Source organism: Arvicanthis niloticus, chromosome 10, assembly GCF_011762505.2.
Source record: "Arvicanthis niloticus isolate mArvNil1 chromosome 10, mArvNil1.pat.X, whole genome shotgun sequence".
Taxonomy (NCBI): domain Eukaryota; kingdom Metazoa; phylum Chordata; class Mammalia; order Rodentia; family Muridae; genus Arvicanthis; species Arvicanthis niloticus.
In genome coordinates this window covers 74498722-74512792 of record NC_047667.1, presented here as the reverse complement: position 1 = coordinate 74512792, position 14071 = coordinate 74498722, and the positions used below count along the sequence as shown (strand labels likewise).

Sequence of the window (14071 nt, the reverse complement as noted above, 5' to 3'; positions counted from 1 at the left end):
TGTGTTACGCTATCGAAATAGAGCTTTAGGTCAAGAAAATGATAATTATGATGACACTGGAGTTTAAACTTTCCTAAAGATCCACATCAGAAAAAGTGGGGTGAGAAGAGACTTATTAATAATTGAGTTTTTATGATTAAAACATAATTTAATCAGAAAAAGTGGGGATGTAGAGTGAAAAATTATAAAAACCATTTTATGAAGCATATATATATATATATATATATATATATATTTTTTTTTTTTTTTCTTTTTCTTTACCCTAAACCTGAGCAAAAGAATGCAAGTTCCAGAAAGCGGAACTGGATGTAAGATTTCAGGCTTTCACTGCCCCGGGACACATTCCGGTGGAGGGCATTATCCCTGAATCAGAGGACACTTGCTGGATGGATTAACATTCCTCAAGCCTCAGGGTGGGGCTATGCCAAGTGAGAAATAGTTAACCTGAAATAGTTGGTAATGACAGGGTAGGGCACAGTGACATGGTAAAACTACATTTTTGAGAAGAATGAGTATGCAGAGTGATTTTCACATGGCTCTAAATCATTTAGGGTGGGTTCCTCTGAAATGTTCCACTGTTCTTGGTTACCCCCCTTTGAGGTTTTCCCAGTGTTACAGCCTGCTGATGTTCAAAATTTGTAAAACAACCAATCATGTGTAACCGAGTGAAAATTCCTTCCTTTCCCCACCCCATGCTATAAAAAACCCCCTCAGCTTGCTGGCCTTTTGTCAAAATTCTGTTCCTGCGTGGACGAGCAGTTTTGACCTTGGCTAGCCAACTTTCCCCAATAAACCTCTGCTGATTGCAAAAAAAAAAAAAAAAAAAAAAAAAAAAAAAATGCAGTAACATTTCAAAATTTGTAAGTTTTTTAGACAAGGGTAGGAAAAGAAAAATATATTTAAATTTCAACTTTCATAGCACCTTTTTCAGAACGTCATTAAATACTGAGATAATTACATGTTTAAAATAGTAGAGATATTTTTAAAAGGTCATTCCTAAAGTATGTAACAACTATTTATTAATATAGAAAATGGAAAAAAGAAAATAAAAAATGCAAAAAATAAAAAAGAAAATGCAAAGACAAATGTAAAAAGATAACTTTGGAAGTACAATCTGTAGTGTATGTATAAGAGTAAGACAGATATCCCAACCTTAAAAGGCAGGTTTGATATGGAAATACAAACCCTGAGGAGAAAATAAAAGGGCTAAGAAATGCATGAAAATATCTCTGGCAATATCAATAACTGAGATGAAAATGAAAGCAAAAATAAGATGCCATATTACCACATTTGTCCACATAAAAATCAGTGCTGACAAAAGTACACTGAACTAGAGACTCTCGTGCTCTGTATATAAACACTACTGCAGAAGGCCATCAATGCTGTGTATCAAGGATATAAAAAGTATTCATTAGCCACAATCCAAGAACACCAATTCTAACGAAACAAGTCACATCCACTGCGAGTTCCACTGTAAAGAGGTGCACAGAGGGACAATGAAGGAGTGAAGGCCTTGATTTTCCCAGGACAGTGATCATAATGTCCATGTACCTCTGTGAGCTGGAGGACGGTCAGCTCAACACAACACAAAACAAAAGTACTCAAGGTAACAGGCCCTTTTTAAAATGCTTCTGCTCTAGCTTGGGGTATGCCTCCTTGGTCCCCAAATGCTCTACTCTAGCACTCACCATACTGCTTTGATTTCACACACACATTAATACACCTCCTTGTTTATGAACAGAATCTGGCTGCTATAAAGGTCTAGCTCACAGGAAGTGAAAGAATAACTAACTTGACTGGAGGCTACAAAACAAAAACACACAATGCAACCTTGCTTCACTTATTACTACTGAACTCTAGGCCACATGACACCATTTCAAAGACATGAAAATGCAAAGGGCACAAAATGCTTCCAATTCTACCACAACAATAAAACAAAAGTACTGAAGACTGGGCAGAAACATCTGGATTTAAGAAAACATATACAATCACTCAGTGTGTAGGATGTAGGATGTCTTAGGGTATCAGCATAGATTATAAACATGAGAAAACGCCATTAGCAAAAGGTATAAAAAACTGTACACAAAGCAGAGTCATTTATAGTCCATTAAAATTGTACATGGTAGTCTTGTTTCAAAAGAGAATTACTTGGCATAACTGAGTATAATATGATAAAATCATATCATAGTATGTTGTAGCCCAGTTGCTAGAGTGCTTTCCTAGTATGAATGAAGCCCCGGGCTTTATCAAGGTACAATGGTACAAACTGGAAATGTTAGCAGCACACGTTTATAATCTCAGCAATCAGGAGGTACAGGTTAATCAGGAGGTACAGGTTAATCAGGAGGTATGGGTTAACCAATCAGGAGGTATGGGTTAATCAATCAGGAGGTACGGGTTAATCAGGAGGTACGGGTTAATCAATCAGGAGGTATGGGTTAATCAGGAGGTACGGGTTAATCAATCAGGAGGTATGGGTTAATCAATCAAGAGGTACGGGTTAATCAGGAGGTATGGGTTAATCAGGAGGTACGGGTTAATCAGGAGGTATGGGTTAATCAATCAGGAGGTATGGGTTAATCAATCAGGAGGTATGGGTTAATCAATCAGGAGGTACGGGTTAATCAGGAGGTACGTGTTAATCAATCAGAAGGTATGGGTTAATCAATCAGGAGGTACGGGTTAATCAGGAGGTATGGGTTAATCAGGAGATATGGGTTAATCAATCAGGAGGTACGGGTTAATCAGGAGGTACAGGTTAATCAGGAGGTATGGGTTAATCAATCAGGAGGTACGTGTTAATCAGGAGGTATGGGTTAATCAATCAGGAGGTATGGGTTAATCAGGAGGTATGGGTTAATCAATCAGGAGGTATGGGTTAATCAGGAGGTACAGGTTAATCAGGAGGTATAGGTTGAAGACTCAAAAGAGTTCAAAGTCATCCTTGGCTACATAGTGAGTTTGAGGCCAGCCTGAGCTTCCTGAGACTTTGTCTCAAAAACAAACAAATAATAGTATTTTTTTTAAGTGGAGGAACAGCTAAATAAATTAAGGTACATTCATATCACAAAATATTATACACCTACTAAAATTGTAGAGAAAGATGATCCACACAAGAAAATACTTCTAACATAAGTAGAAAAAAAATAGAAAAACCTATATGTACTATGATTAATTACATGTTAAAAAACAAAATTAAAGTTAGAAAGAAATATACCAGAGGCTCAACAATAATGTTAATCACTTCTTCCTTTACTCCACTTCATCAGAGTTGATGTAACAATAATTTAACCATTTTTTTTTTTGTTGTTGCAATGACTTAAAACACTGGGGAAAACTGTAATGCCTACACCCTGGCCATTATCTAAAGTTGAGTTCAGCCACTGTTCTACACTTGGTCCATGCCACCAACCCAGTTCTACTGCTTAGAGTCTATTCAGTTCCTAACCCATAAAATCAACTTGCCAGTTTTTACTGTAACATGGCAAAACTTAATTCTTGTTTTATAGCCATGAACAGCTCCACTGCAGACCTGCATTACAGTAACGGTTCTCTTGGTTTGACTGCTTAGTGCTCAGGATGCCGAAAATGTGAAAGAAAAGACTTGATTAATCAGAGAAAGAAGATGCGTACTCCAAGAAAAAGCAGATGATGATTTTTAAAATATTTGTTATTTTTGTTTTCTATGAATGAGTATTTTGCCTGCATGAACATGCGTGGTTGTTTGGTATGCAAACAGTCCAGAGGGCTCTGAATCCCATGGAAGGGCAGTTATAGAAGGTTGTTAATACCATATGGGCTGTGGGGACTGAACCTGGGTCCTCTGAAAAAAGCAACCACTGCTCTTAACTGCCTACCTATGGACACAACCCCATGGAACCACGACTTTTATAAACACTTTCAGTTGTATGTGAAAATCATACTTTCGACCCAGGAAGTCACCCCGGCCCAGAACACTGGTTCCTTCCGGTCTGGGCCAGAGCACTGAGCAGATCTTGGGTGGTAGCTCTGTCCCCAACCTCCAAGAACCCAGAGGAAGCAGGGATCCCAGGCGCTCCAACTTGGACAGTGTCTGAGAAACTAGTTCTCAGATCTGAGGCCTGGATCAGACCTCTGCCAGGTCTGCTGTTGTGTGGACCCCGGATTCCACCTGAGACATACTGGAAGGTCCACTCAACCCAGAGCCACAGAGGAACAACTGAACTCAGAGCGTCAGACAACATATCCTGAGATATTCTAGAGGAGACACTGCACCCAGAACAGCAGACACCTAGCTGGACTGCTACCTTGGAGGCACCATATCCTGAAGCATCCTAGAGGTACCACTGTAATCAGTGCAGCTGGAAAAGATCACAGAGACATCTGGACCCCTAGGAGATCAGACACAAGCTAGATAACTGGAAAGGCAGGCTTCAGTCAGAGACAGCAAGTACAGGCAGCACTAGAGTTAACCAGATGGCAAAAGGCAAGAGCAAGAACATAAGCAACAGAAACCAAAGTTACATGGCATCATCAGAACCCAGCTCCCCCATCAGAGAAAGCCCTGAACACCCCATCACACCAGAAAAGCAGGATTCAGAATTAAAATCACTTCTCATGATGATGATAAAGTGCTTTAAGAAAGACATAAATAACACTCTCAAAGAACTAGAAACCCTTAAAGAGGAAACACAAAAATCCCTTAAGGAATTGCAAGAAAATGCAACCAAACCGGAGAAGGAATTAAACAAAACCATGCAGGATCTAAAAATGGAAGTAGAAACAATAAAGAAATCACAAAGGGACAATACCCTGGAGATAGAAAACCTAAAAAAAAGATCAGGAGTCATAGACACAAGTATTACCAACAGAACACAAGAGATGGAAGAGAGAATCTCATGTGCAGAAGATACCATGGAAAACATTGACATAACTGTCAAAGAAAATGCAAAATACAAAAAGCTACTAACCCAAAATATACAAGAAATCCAAGACACAATGAGAAGGCCAAACCTAAGGATAATAGGAATAGATGAGGGGGAAGACTCCCAACTTAAAGGACCAGTAAATATCGTCAACAAAATTATAGAGGAAAACTTCCCTAACCTAAAGAAAGAGATGTCCATAAATTACAAGAAGCCTACAGAACTCCAAACAGTTCAGACCAGAAAAGAAATACTTCCCGCCATAGTCAAAACATCAAATGTACAAAACAAAGAAAAAAATACTAAAAGCAGTAAGGGAAAAAGGCAAAGTAACATATAAAGGCAGACCTATAAGAATTACACCAGACTTCTCACCAGACCATAAAAGCCAGAATATCCTGGACTGATATCATACAGACCCTAAGAGAACACAAATGCCAGCCCAGACTACTATACCCAGCAAAGCTCTCAATCAATATTGATGGAGAAACCAAAATATTCCATGACAAATCCAAATTTACACAGTATCTCAACACAAATCCAGCACTTCAAAAAATAATTGGTGAAAAACTTCAACACAAGGAGGGAAACTACAACCTAGAAAAAGGAAGAAAGTAATCTTCCAAAAACCCCAAAGGAAGATAGTTACACAAACATATTTCCACGGATGTTAGCCCAAAAGCTTGGATTAGCGAAGACTCAACCCGCAGACCACATGAAGCTCATGAAGAAGGAAGATCAAGAGGGGATGCCTCAGTTCTACTTAGAACGAGAAACAAAAATGCTCAAGGGAGCAAATAGGGAAACAAAACATGGAACAGAAACTGAAGGAGACCATTCCACCTGGGTATTCACCCCATGTACAACCACCTAAGCTAAACACTGTTGTGGATGGCTGGAAGTGCATAATGTGAGGAACATGATATAGCTGTCTCCTTAGAGGACTAACACACTCAGAGGACAATGCTCACAGTTAACCACTGATATGATCAGGGGTTTCCCAATGGAGAACTTAGTGAGAGGACTGAAGGAGCAGAAAGGGTTAGTGACCCCAGGTGGAAAGCAACAATACCAAACAACCAGAGCCCCCAGGGTCTAAACCACCAGCCTGGGAACACATAGGGAGGGACCCAAGACTCCAGAGGTATATGTAGGGGAGGATGGCCCTGTCAGACATAGGTGGGAGAGGAGTTTCTTGATCCCATAAAAAAAAAAGAACACAGAGTGGGGGGGGGGGGAATGTGAGGGCGGGGAGGGGATAGTGAGGTCACTGCCTCATAGAAGCATGAGGAGAGGAATGGGATAGGAGGTTTCTGGGTAGTGGGAGGAAGTAGGGTAAGGGGATAAAATCTGAAACGTAAATACTACAACCAATTTTAACAAGCAAAAAAAAGTTGTCAGAACCAACATCTTTAAAAAAAAAAAATATCAGCCCCCTGGGGGGGGAATTTTTTTTCTTGATACTAAAACTTGTTCTGAGAATTGTATATTGCAGAATACACAGCCTTGGTGTATCTACTCATCAAGCATACTGAGCAGACCTGCCCAAACCTCCGATGTCCTGGAATTCCATCTGGATTCAGTGAAGACACAGCATCAGAGGCTTATCAACTTACTCTTCCCCCCACCCCTCTGCTAAAATCTCAACGCCCTTAATCAGCTTGAATAAGTTAAAGAAGAGTCAGCGCCCCTATTCCCTGAGCTTGGGGACTAATGTGGTTAATAATGGTCTGTCTTTCTAGGGAAAAGTAGTGGTTTTGTTGGGTCAGGGGGGATTAGCTAGGACTTATTGCATAGCCATAACCTATTGGTAGAAATCTGTATAATTATTATCAAGATGAAGTTATAATTTCTTAAATGGTACAAAATTTACTTTGATTTCAAATTTAAGGTTTTCATTGGTACGAGCCTCTTATTAATATAAAAATGAGATGAATATTGATACTCTCATGGGCATTGTGCCTGTATAACACATTTAGGAATGCAAGGCCTAGACCCAGCCCTTTTTTATCTGATTTGGGACGGTTAACCTATAAGTTAAGGGACTATAGCAAATTCATGGTTTTGAGTTTATTGTTAGGGTGTTTTCCATATCTTATTTAGAAATAGCTGAGAGGAGTGAACAGACAACAGTCCAGGTTACCTTACATGGATAGTTGGTTTTCAAAACATCAGAAGTCCATAGAACTGATGCTACAAATATTTATATATTAATGTTCATTTTGATTAGAGACCTGTCTGCTCCTGACAGTTTCCTGTCGTGGATTCTAAGAAGAAACTGAGCATCCTTGGAGTTACTCCAGTTGTGTGGTGACAACCACTAGGCAAGAATTGCCTCTCTCCATCTACAGACAAATTACTGTCCAGAAAAGGGCACACATGCAGAATAGTCGACTGATTATATCTGCCTAGACAGAGTAATCAGCCCTTACTAATCCTGCATCACTAAGGTCTGTCAGATGATTCTGGGCCAGAAGGCTGAAGATTTGATGCTCCAACGTTCAGTAGTATAGGGGCTTTTCAGGTGTTCAGCGGTCTCTATAAATTGGCTAAGTTTTAGAAGCTATGTTTAGTGCTTCCCATAACTTCAGTTAACTCAGTCATTCTGGATTTCTGATGGGGTTGAAGACCTATAGTCTCATAGCCAATCCTGGCTATTTACTTTGAGAGAAAAGATCTGAGCAGATGGTTTTCAGCTGACACTCATTCTAAAGCCAAAAAAGCCAGGATCAATAGTAAGTGTTTTAGTTAGAAGAGATGACAGAGGTTCTGGTTAGTCAACAGAATGATGGACTGGGTATTAGGACTATCTTGTACCTCACTGGTACAATTAGGAATAAGTATGCTCTAATTGTATTTTGAGAGAAAAGTTCTACTTTAACAGGAAGAGTGATATGTAGGAGGAGCTAAGTGGGAAGGAGTACTGAGAGGAAGAGATGGAACAAGGAGAGAAGATGAAGAAGAGGAGAAGCTAGGTGATGAGAGAGAGAGAGGGGGGCATGGAGGCAGATGTTCACATGTCTCCACCAGTCAAAGATAGTTTTTATATCTAGGTTGGGTATTGGGTTATGCTTCTGATTGAGCATTACCAAACTTATAAGGGATGGCATCTTAAATGTAAATAAAATATAAAATAAAATAAAAAAAATAAAAACATAATAGCCAAAAAAAAAAAAAAAAAGAAAGAAAGAAAGAAAAAGAAAGTCATACTTTCTAATAACACACAACCATAAAATACCTCTCAGTATTTCAAACAGAGATATGGACCTTTTCTAAAATGAGACAAGATCAGGTAGAAACAGTCCTTCTAAGAGACTTTATCTCTTAAGACAATATTTCATACAGTCTGCAAATCTAAACTAGTAAGGAAAGATCAATAAACTGTTACTGTGGAATTGAAGAGAATGTAATGAAATACTTCACTCTGAGTTGCAATCAGCTGGTTTGGCCTTGGACACACTGAAATGTGCTGAAAAGGCATTTGGATCTGTATTATATTTTGTTAAGCAAAGGGATAATGTAAACAAAATTTCAAAGGGAAATATTTAACAACTTAGTAGACAAACTATTTTCAAGAATTATAATAGCTTTCATTTGTATAACATTAATTCAGGGCTGATTACTAATGAATCTTTCATTAAATCAAAGATGCACTGTTAGAATTTAAGATTACTATTACTCTGTTTCTGTAATATAATAAAGCTGTATTTATTTAAAGAATCTCTTACATCTGAATATTCACCAAATTATCCAGAGAAACCTTTATTTTGTCTGAAACAGTGATGAACTACACAGTTTGTTAAGTTTTATAAGGAATAAGGGTAAGAAACCAAGGAAATTACTAACCTAAGTGAACAGACCACATTGTTCAAGACCCGTTTTCAAAGCTAAATACAGATTCTGATATTGAATGATGTCTCTTAATGCTCGCACTGGTATGGTCATATTCAGCAGTAATATTCTGATTTTAGTCAGGAACTTTCTTGGTTTTGATTTGATGTCATTATGATAATCTGTTTGAGAGTCTCTGAAGACCATTAAATTAACTGGAAACACGATTTTAATACTTGTCTCCAAGGTAAGTTACAGGATAAATTCCTGCATATTAAGAATTACTTTTTTTTAAACCTATAATCAAATTTAAACTCTTCTTTCTTTTCTTCTTATGCTCTTTATTTCCAACCCAGATCTATTTCTAAGATTTATATTTTATTCTTTTTTATTATTAATTGAATTTTTGCAGTGCCAAGAATTGAAGCCAGGCCGCTGTACATTATAGAGAAGACTCCATGTTCCCTGTGTAATCCTATGTCTTCATTGTCAACTTGATAAAACCTAGAATCAGCTGAGAGATGGGCCTGTGAGCATGCCCATGGGGGACTGTCTTGATCTCGTCACTGTAGGCAGTCCAGCTCTCTGTGGGAGACCTGCACAGAGCACAGAAGAAAACAAGCACCAGCATGTAGTCATGACTATCTACTGGGCACTACGGATGCCTGGGACCAGCCGCTGCAAGCTCCCAACACCTTGACTTCCCTACTGGGATGGACCATACCCTGGAACTGTATTCCAGAATAAACCAACTTTCCTTAAACTGCTTTTGTCAGAGTAATTTATCACAACAACAAAAAGAGAATCTAAGATAACAAGCCTCTGGTTTTTAAAGACTGGTTCCTACGATAGAGTGCTGGCTAGTCTCAAATTCACAATTCCCGCCTCAGCCTCCTTAGTGCTTACAACTACATCTTAAAAATCTAGTATGCATTCATTTAAACCTGAAAAGGGTCAAAACATTATTATGTGATTGGTAGAAAATTACCACACTTACTCTAAAAAATTTATTTTCTCAAGCAAACCTTTAAGTATGAAATGACAGGATTTTAGCTTCTAATTTCTTACATAGACTATTTTATTTTGAGGGAAGCTAATATAACATAATTGTTTATTCTAAAATTTTATCAGTAATGTGGAAAACATAATGAGTTTCAAGTCATGTTTCTCACTCTTGAAGAAGAACACCTAGGCTCTCAGATACGTCAAGACTTAAAGCACACAGGCACAGCACACGGCGTCTTTATTAAGGACACTGAGGCACGTTTTCATCATGTTCTTGTCATATGCTCATAGCTGTGTCCCCCACATATGTCAGTCATGGAGAATGAAAAAAAAAACAAAAACAAAAACAGAAACCCAAACCAGGATGTGTGGGGACCTTTGTGAGAGGGGCTCTAGCGTCTATTCCACTTTGGATCTGTCTACGAGGGCTTTAGTCTATGTCCCTGAGGATGTTAAGATCCATTGGGAAAAGCTTTACAGAATGTCTCTCTATTACTCGGTGAAAACAGCTAAGATTCCTAACGCATGACTCCGGCCTTGGACCCTAAATAGCTTTGTAAAATCATTTAAATGAAAAACCACCTGTGGTAGCACCATGGTGAACTCTAGGCTAAGCCTCCTGTGGCAGCACCATGGTGAACTCTAGGCTAAGCCTCCTGTGGTAGCACCATGGTGAACTCTAGGCTAAGCCTCCTGTGGTAGCACCATGGTGAACTCTAGGCTAAGCCTCCTGTGGCAGCACCATGGTGAACTCTAGGCTAAGCCTCATTTGGATCAAGATCCCATGTTTTACCTAAAAGTTGGACTGGTGTCTACTCACTTTGTCTGTTCTGTTTATCATTTATTCTAAGGAAAAAAAATTAAATAAAATTCAAATTCAAATGACAAACTGGGCTTGGTGACATGCCTGGAGTGTCAGCACTCAGGAGCCCAAAGCAAGAGAAACTGAGAGTTTGAAGCCAACTAGAACTACACAGTGAGTTTAGTGTGTGCTTGTCTGGGGTTGGGGTGGGGCCGGGAGGACAGCATGAATTCTTCCCTTCACACTCAACCAGGAAACTATAAAATTGCCATCACTGAATTTCAAAGTAATGTTTCAGGGTTCATGCCAAATCAATGTCAGATTCTTTGTTTTAAATCTACTTGGTAAGAAAATTTCAATTTTCTATTTTAATTGCACATGCCTTTAATCCAAGCACTTAATGCAGAGCCAGGCAGATCTCTCTGAGTTTACTGCTCTCCACAGTGAGATCCTACTCTAAAACGAAAAGTGAAAACCCCTCAGAGAGAAGAACAACTGTGAGCCCTCCAGTGTGCATTCTGGGAACCAAAGTCTTGTCCTCAGCCACAGTATCATGCAATCTTAACTGCTGAGCCATCAGTCTAGCCCCAGAGAATTTCAATTTTAATACTCTTTTTTCTTTTTTCCCCTTCGAGACAGGGTTTCTCTGTGTAGCTCTGGCTGTCCTGGAACTCACTCTGTAGACCAGGCTGGCCTAGAACTCTACCTGCCTGGTGAGAATTTCAATTTTAATCAACAATAAATGAACTGTTTTGGAAATATTCTCAAGTTTCCTTTATTAAGAGAATTATCTTAATTGCAATGCACTTAAGAACAAAAATGAAAACAAGATTTTATATTACTATAATAATAAACAAGTTGAAGTATTTGAAGACTTTTGCCTTTTTCTTTTGGTGGTGTTGAGGTTTAGCACATGTTGGACAAGGTTTCAACCCAAGTTACAGCTCAAGTTAAAGCACATTTTAAAATGTATTAAAGAAATAATTTTTTTTTGGGGGGGAACAAAGCCACAAACAAGCCATATTTAGAAAAGTGCCAAGTCCTTGTTCTGAATGGCCTAGTGTAGTTGGCTAGAGTGTTATCTTGAGAAGCCGTGCTGGAGCTCTACGCTGGACACTGGTTCTTGTCTACTTCTCGTGCTTTACAGCAGCTGGTCTCAACCTTCCTGATGCTGCCACCCTCTAACACAGCTCTCATAGTATGGTGAGCCCCAACCATACCAGTATGTTTGCTGCTACTTCATAACTGTAATTTTGCTCATGCCATAAATAATAATGTAAATATCTGATATGCAGGATAGCTGATATGCAACCCCTACAAAATAGTCAGTGAAGCCCCTCCTTCCCGCCAAAGGGATTTCAATCCACAGGTTGAGACCCACTGCTTTAAATTAACCTATGGGCATATTTTTAAAAAGGTCAACTCTGCTTGCTTTGTATAGAGGGACTGCTGTGGTGTTATTTCGCACTGCAGCCTGGAATGGTCACTTGGACACGTGCAGTCTGCAATTAGGGACTAGGAGGTGGGGAGGTGACTGAGTGAGCCTGATCTGTTTGCTCCGTGGAATGGGAAGCACCCAGACAAGAAGTGCACTTTGGGATCTGGAACAGCTTTACCTGAGGTCTGCTGCCAGCGCTGCTCACCCAACAGTTCCCTATGCTCAGAACCATCAAGGACTGCCCAAGCTTTATACGCTGTCCTTGTGCCTTCCTTTATGTATCCACCTGCATGCACTAACAGGTCATTAAGACTGTAAACAAGTTCTCATAGTATTCCCAGTCATACAGTCTAAAAAAACCACACTGCACACTGTGATCTTTTATACACAGAAAACCCTACACTACTAATACCGATAATGAACAAGAAAGATGAGATCATAACTGGAAAAGCAGTGACTTACACCCCAACAGCATCAGTGTCACAAGACAGCTCTGTCACTAGAAAGAGAAAGAATGTCATGTGCCAGAGCTGAAGTCTATTGTTATGACAAAGGGAAGGTCAGACTGACTGTCCAAATCTTTTAAGTTCAGATGATAAAAGCTGTTATGGAGGTAAGCTTTAAACTAAGAGTTAAGCTGTGAATATGTAATTTATTTTAGAAATTGTTTACTTGTCTGTTAAATTCTTGCTTTGGAATAAATGTTACTTATTTTCTAAGTGCAATAGGAAGTGATGATGCTGTTCTGTGCTGAAGGTAAATTTGTTTTATTTCTAGCTGCACAGCTATTTAATGGAACAGAGATCAAGCACTATGGAAAAATGCATTTAAAAATGCAACCACAACAAAAATCCTTCTTAAAAACTCTTTAAGACTTAAAATTCTGCCACAATATGTGGGAACTTGAGAGTGAGCGGGGACACAGGAGGAGATGGGGTGGGGAAGGAAGGCACAGAAATAATGGAAATACACTACTTATAAAATTCTCAAAAAAAAAAAAAAAAAAAAACTAGAAATAGGTTTATACCCTGTGCTTAGGAGCAAGTAGGTCGACATCAGGGAAAGAAGTATACTGGCCAGTCGCTGGGAGAGGGCTGTGGAGCTCAGGAGCGGTGTCACCAGGGAAGAAGCTGGAAGAAAACAAACCCAGTGCTGAATCAGTTCTGCAGACCCAGACAACCCACCACCACGTATGCAGCTTAGCATTTGTGTGGTTTCTAACAAAAGCCAGAGATTTCTGTAAGAAAACTGAAAAATAACATTTTTAACTAAAATTACACTTTGTTTTAATTATATTATAGGTTAAATAACTCGTTTTCTCAATTTTATTCAAACTAAATCGCTATACTAGTATTAACTCCTCAATGAATAATTTATCATTTTCTAATGAAATAAAATGTATTATTTTACATTCAGCAACTTGTTTCTCAGACATTTATGACCTAGTTTAAAGACAACATAGTCCCTAGTAACACATTATGCCTTTTATCAGAGAAGTTGACAACTGGAATTGTACTGTGTTATTTGATATATCCGAGGCAGAAGAGAATGACTTCACATAGGTCAGAGTGTAGACATTACACTTGAGGAAGCTAGAGAACCAGTTCCCTCAAGCTGGACAAGGTGATGAAAAGGGGCATCAATAGCAAACACAAACCCTTGTTGTCTATTTCAGGGAGCAACTGTACACAACTGCCTAACCAGAGTAGGAAACCTGGGAGGAGCTCTGCTGACTCACTCACAAACTGTTTCTTTTGTGGGGACTGCTAGGTTTATTAATCCATCTAAGAAGTTTATACATATGTTAAATAGGATGACATTCAAGAAAACTTGCCTTTAGTTTTAAGTGTAATCTCACCTATACTATTAGCTGTTATCTTTATAAGTAACCAGTATCTTGTAAAGTAAGCTAAATATACAGATGATTTTAATTAAAGCTATAAATTCCTTCAAGATCCAAAGCTCTCCAAGTCTTACTTGTAAAGCCTTAGCTGAGGTGTAGGTAGGTCAATAATGCTATTATCTGATTCATGTTCTAACTGCAAAAATAACTTACAATGTTTCTTATTTTAAGTTAGGTCAGATGTGTTT

The 14071-nt window shown here is 38.8% G+C and overlaps 1 protein-coding gene across 8 annotated transcripts in view; it reads right to left on the bottom strand.

Annotated features, from left to right (window-relative positions):
- Pign (phosphatidylinositol glycan anchor biosynthesis class N) overlaps positions 1–14071 on the bottom strand; it is a 118847-nt gene that overhangs the window by 41200 nt on the left and 63576 nt on the right. For all 8 annotated transcript variants that reach the window (XR_013113041.1, XR_013113042.1, XR_013113043.1 and 5 more), the window contains one exon: positions 13008–13110. Coding sequence is in view for 5 of the 8 variants with exons in the window: in XM_034513246.2 (XP_034369137.1) it covers positions 13008–13110 (103 nt within the window). In the remaining 3 variants the exon portion in view is untranslated. The remainder of the gene's footprint in view (positions 1–13007; positions 13111–14071) is intronic.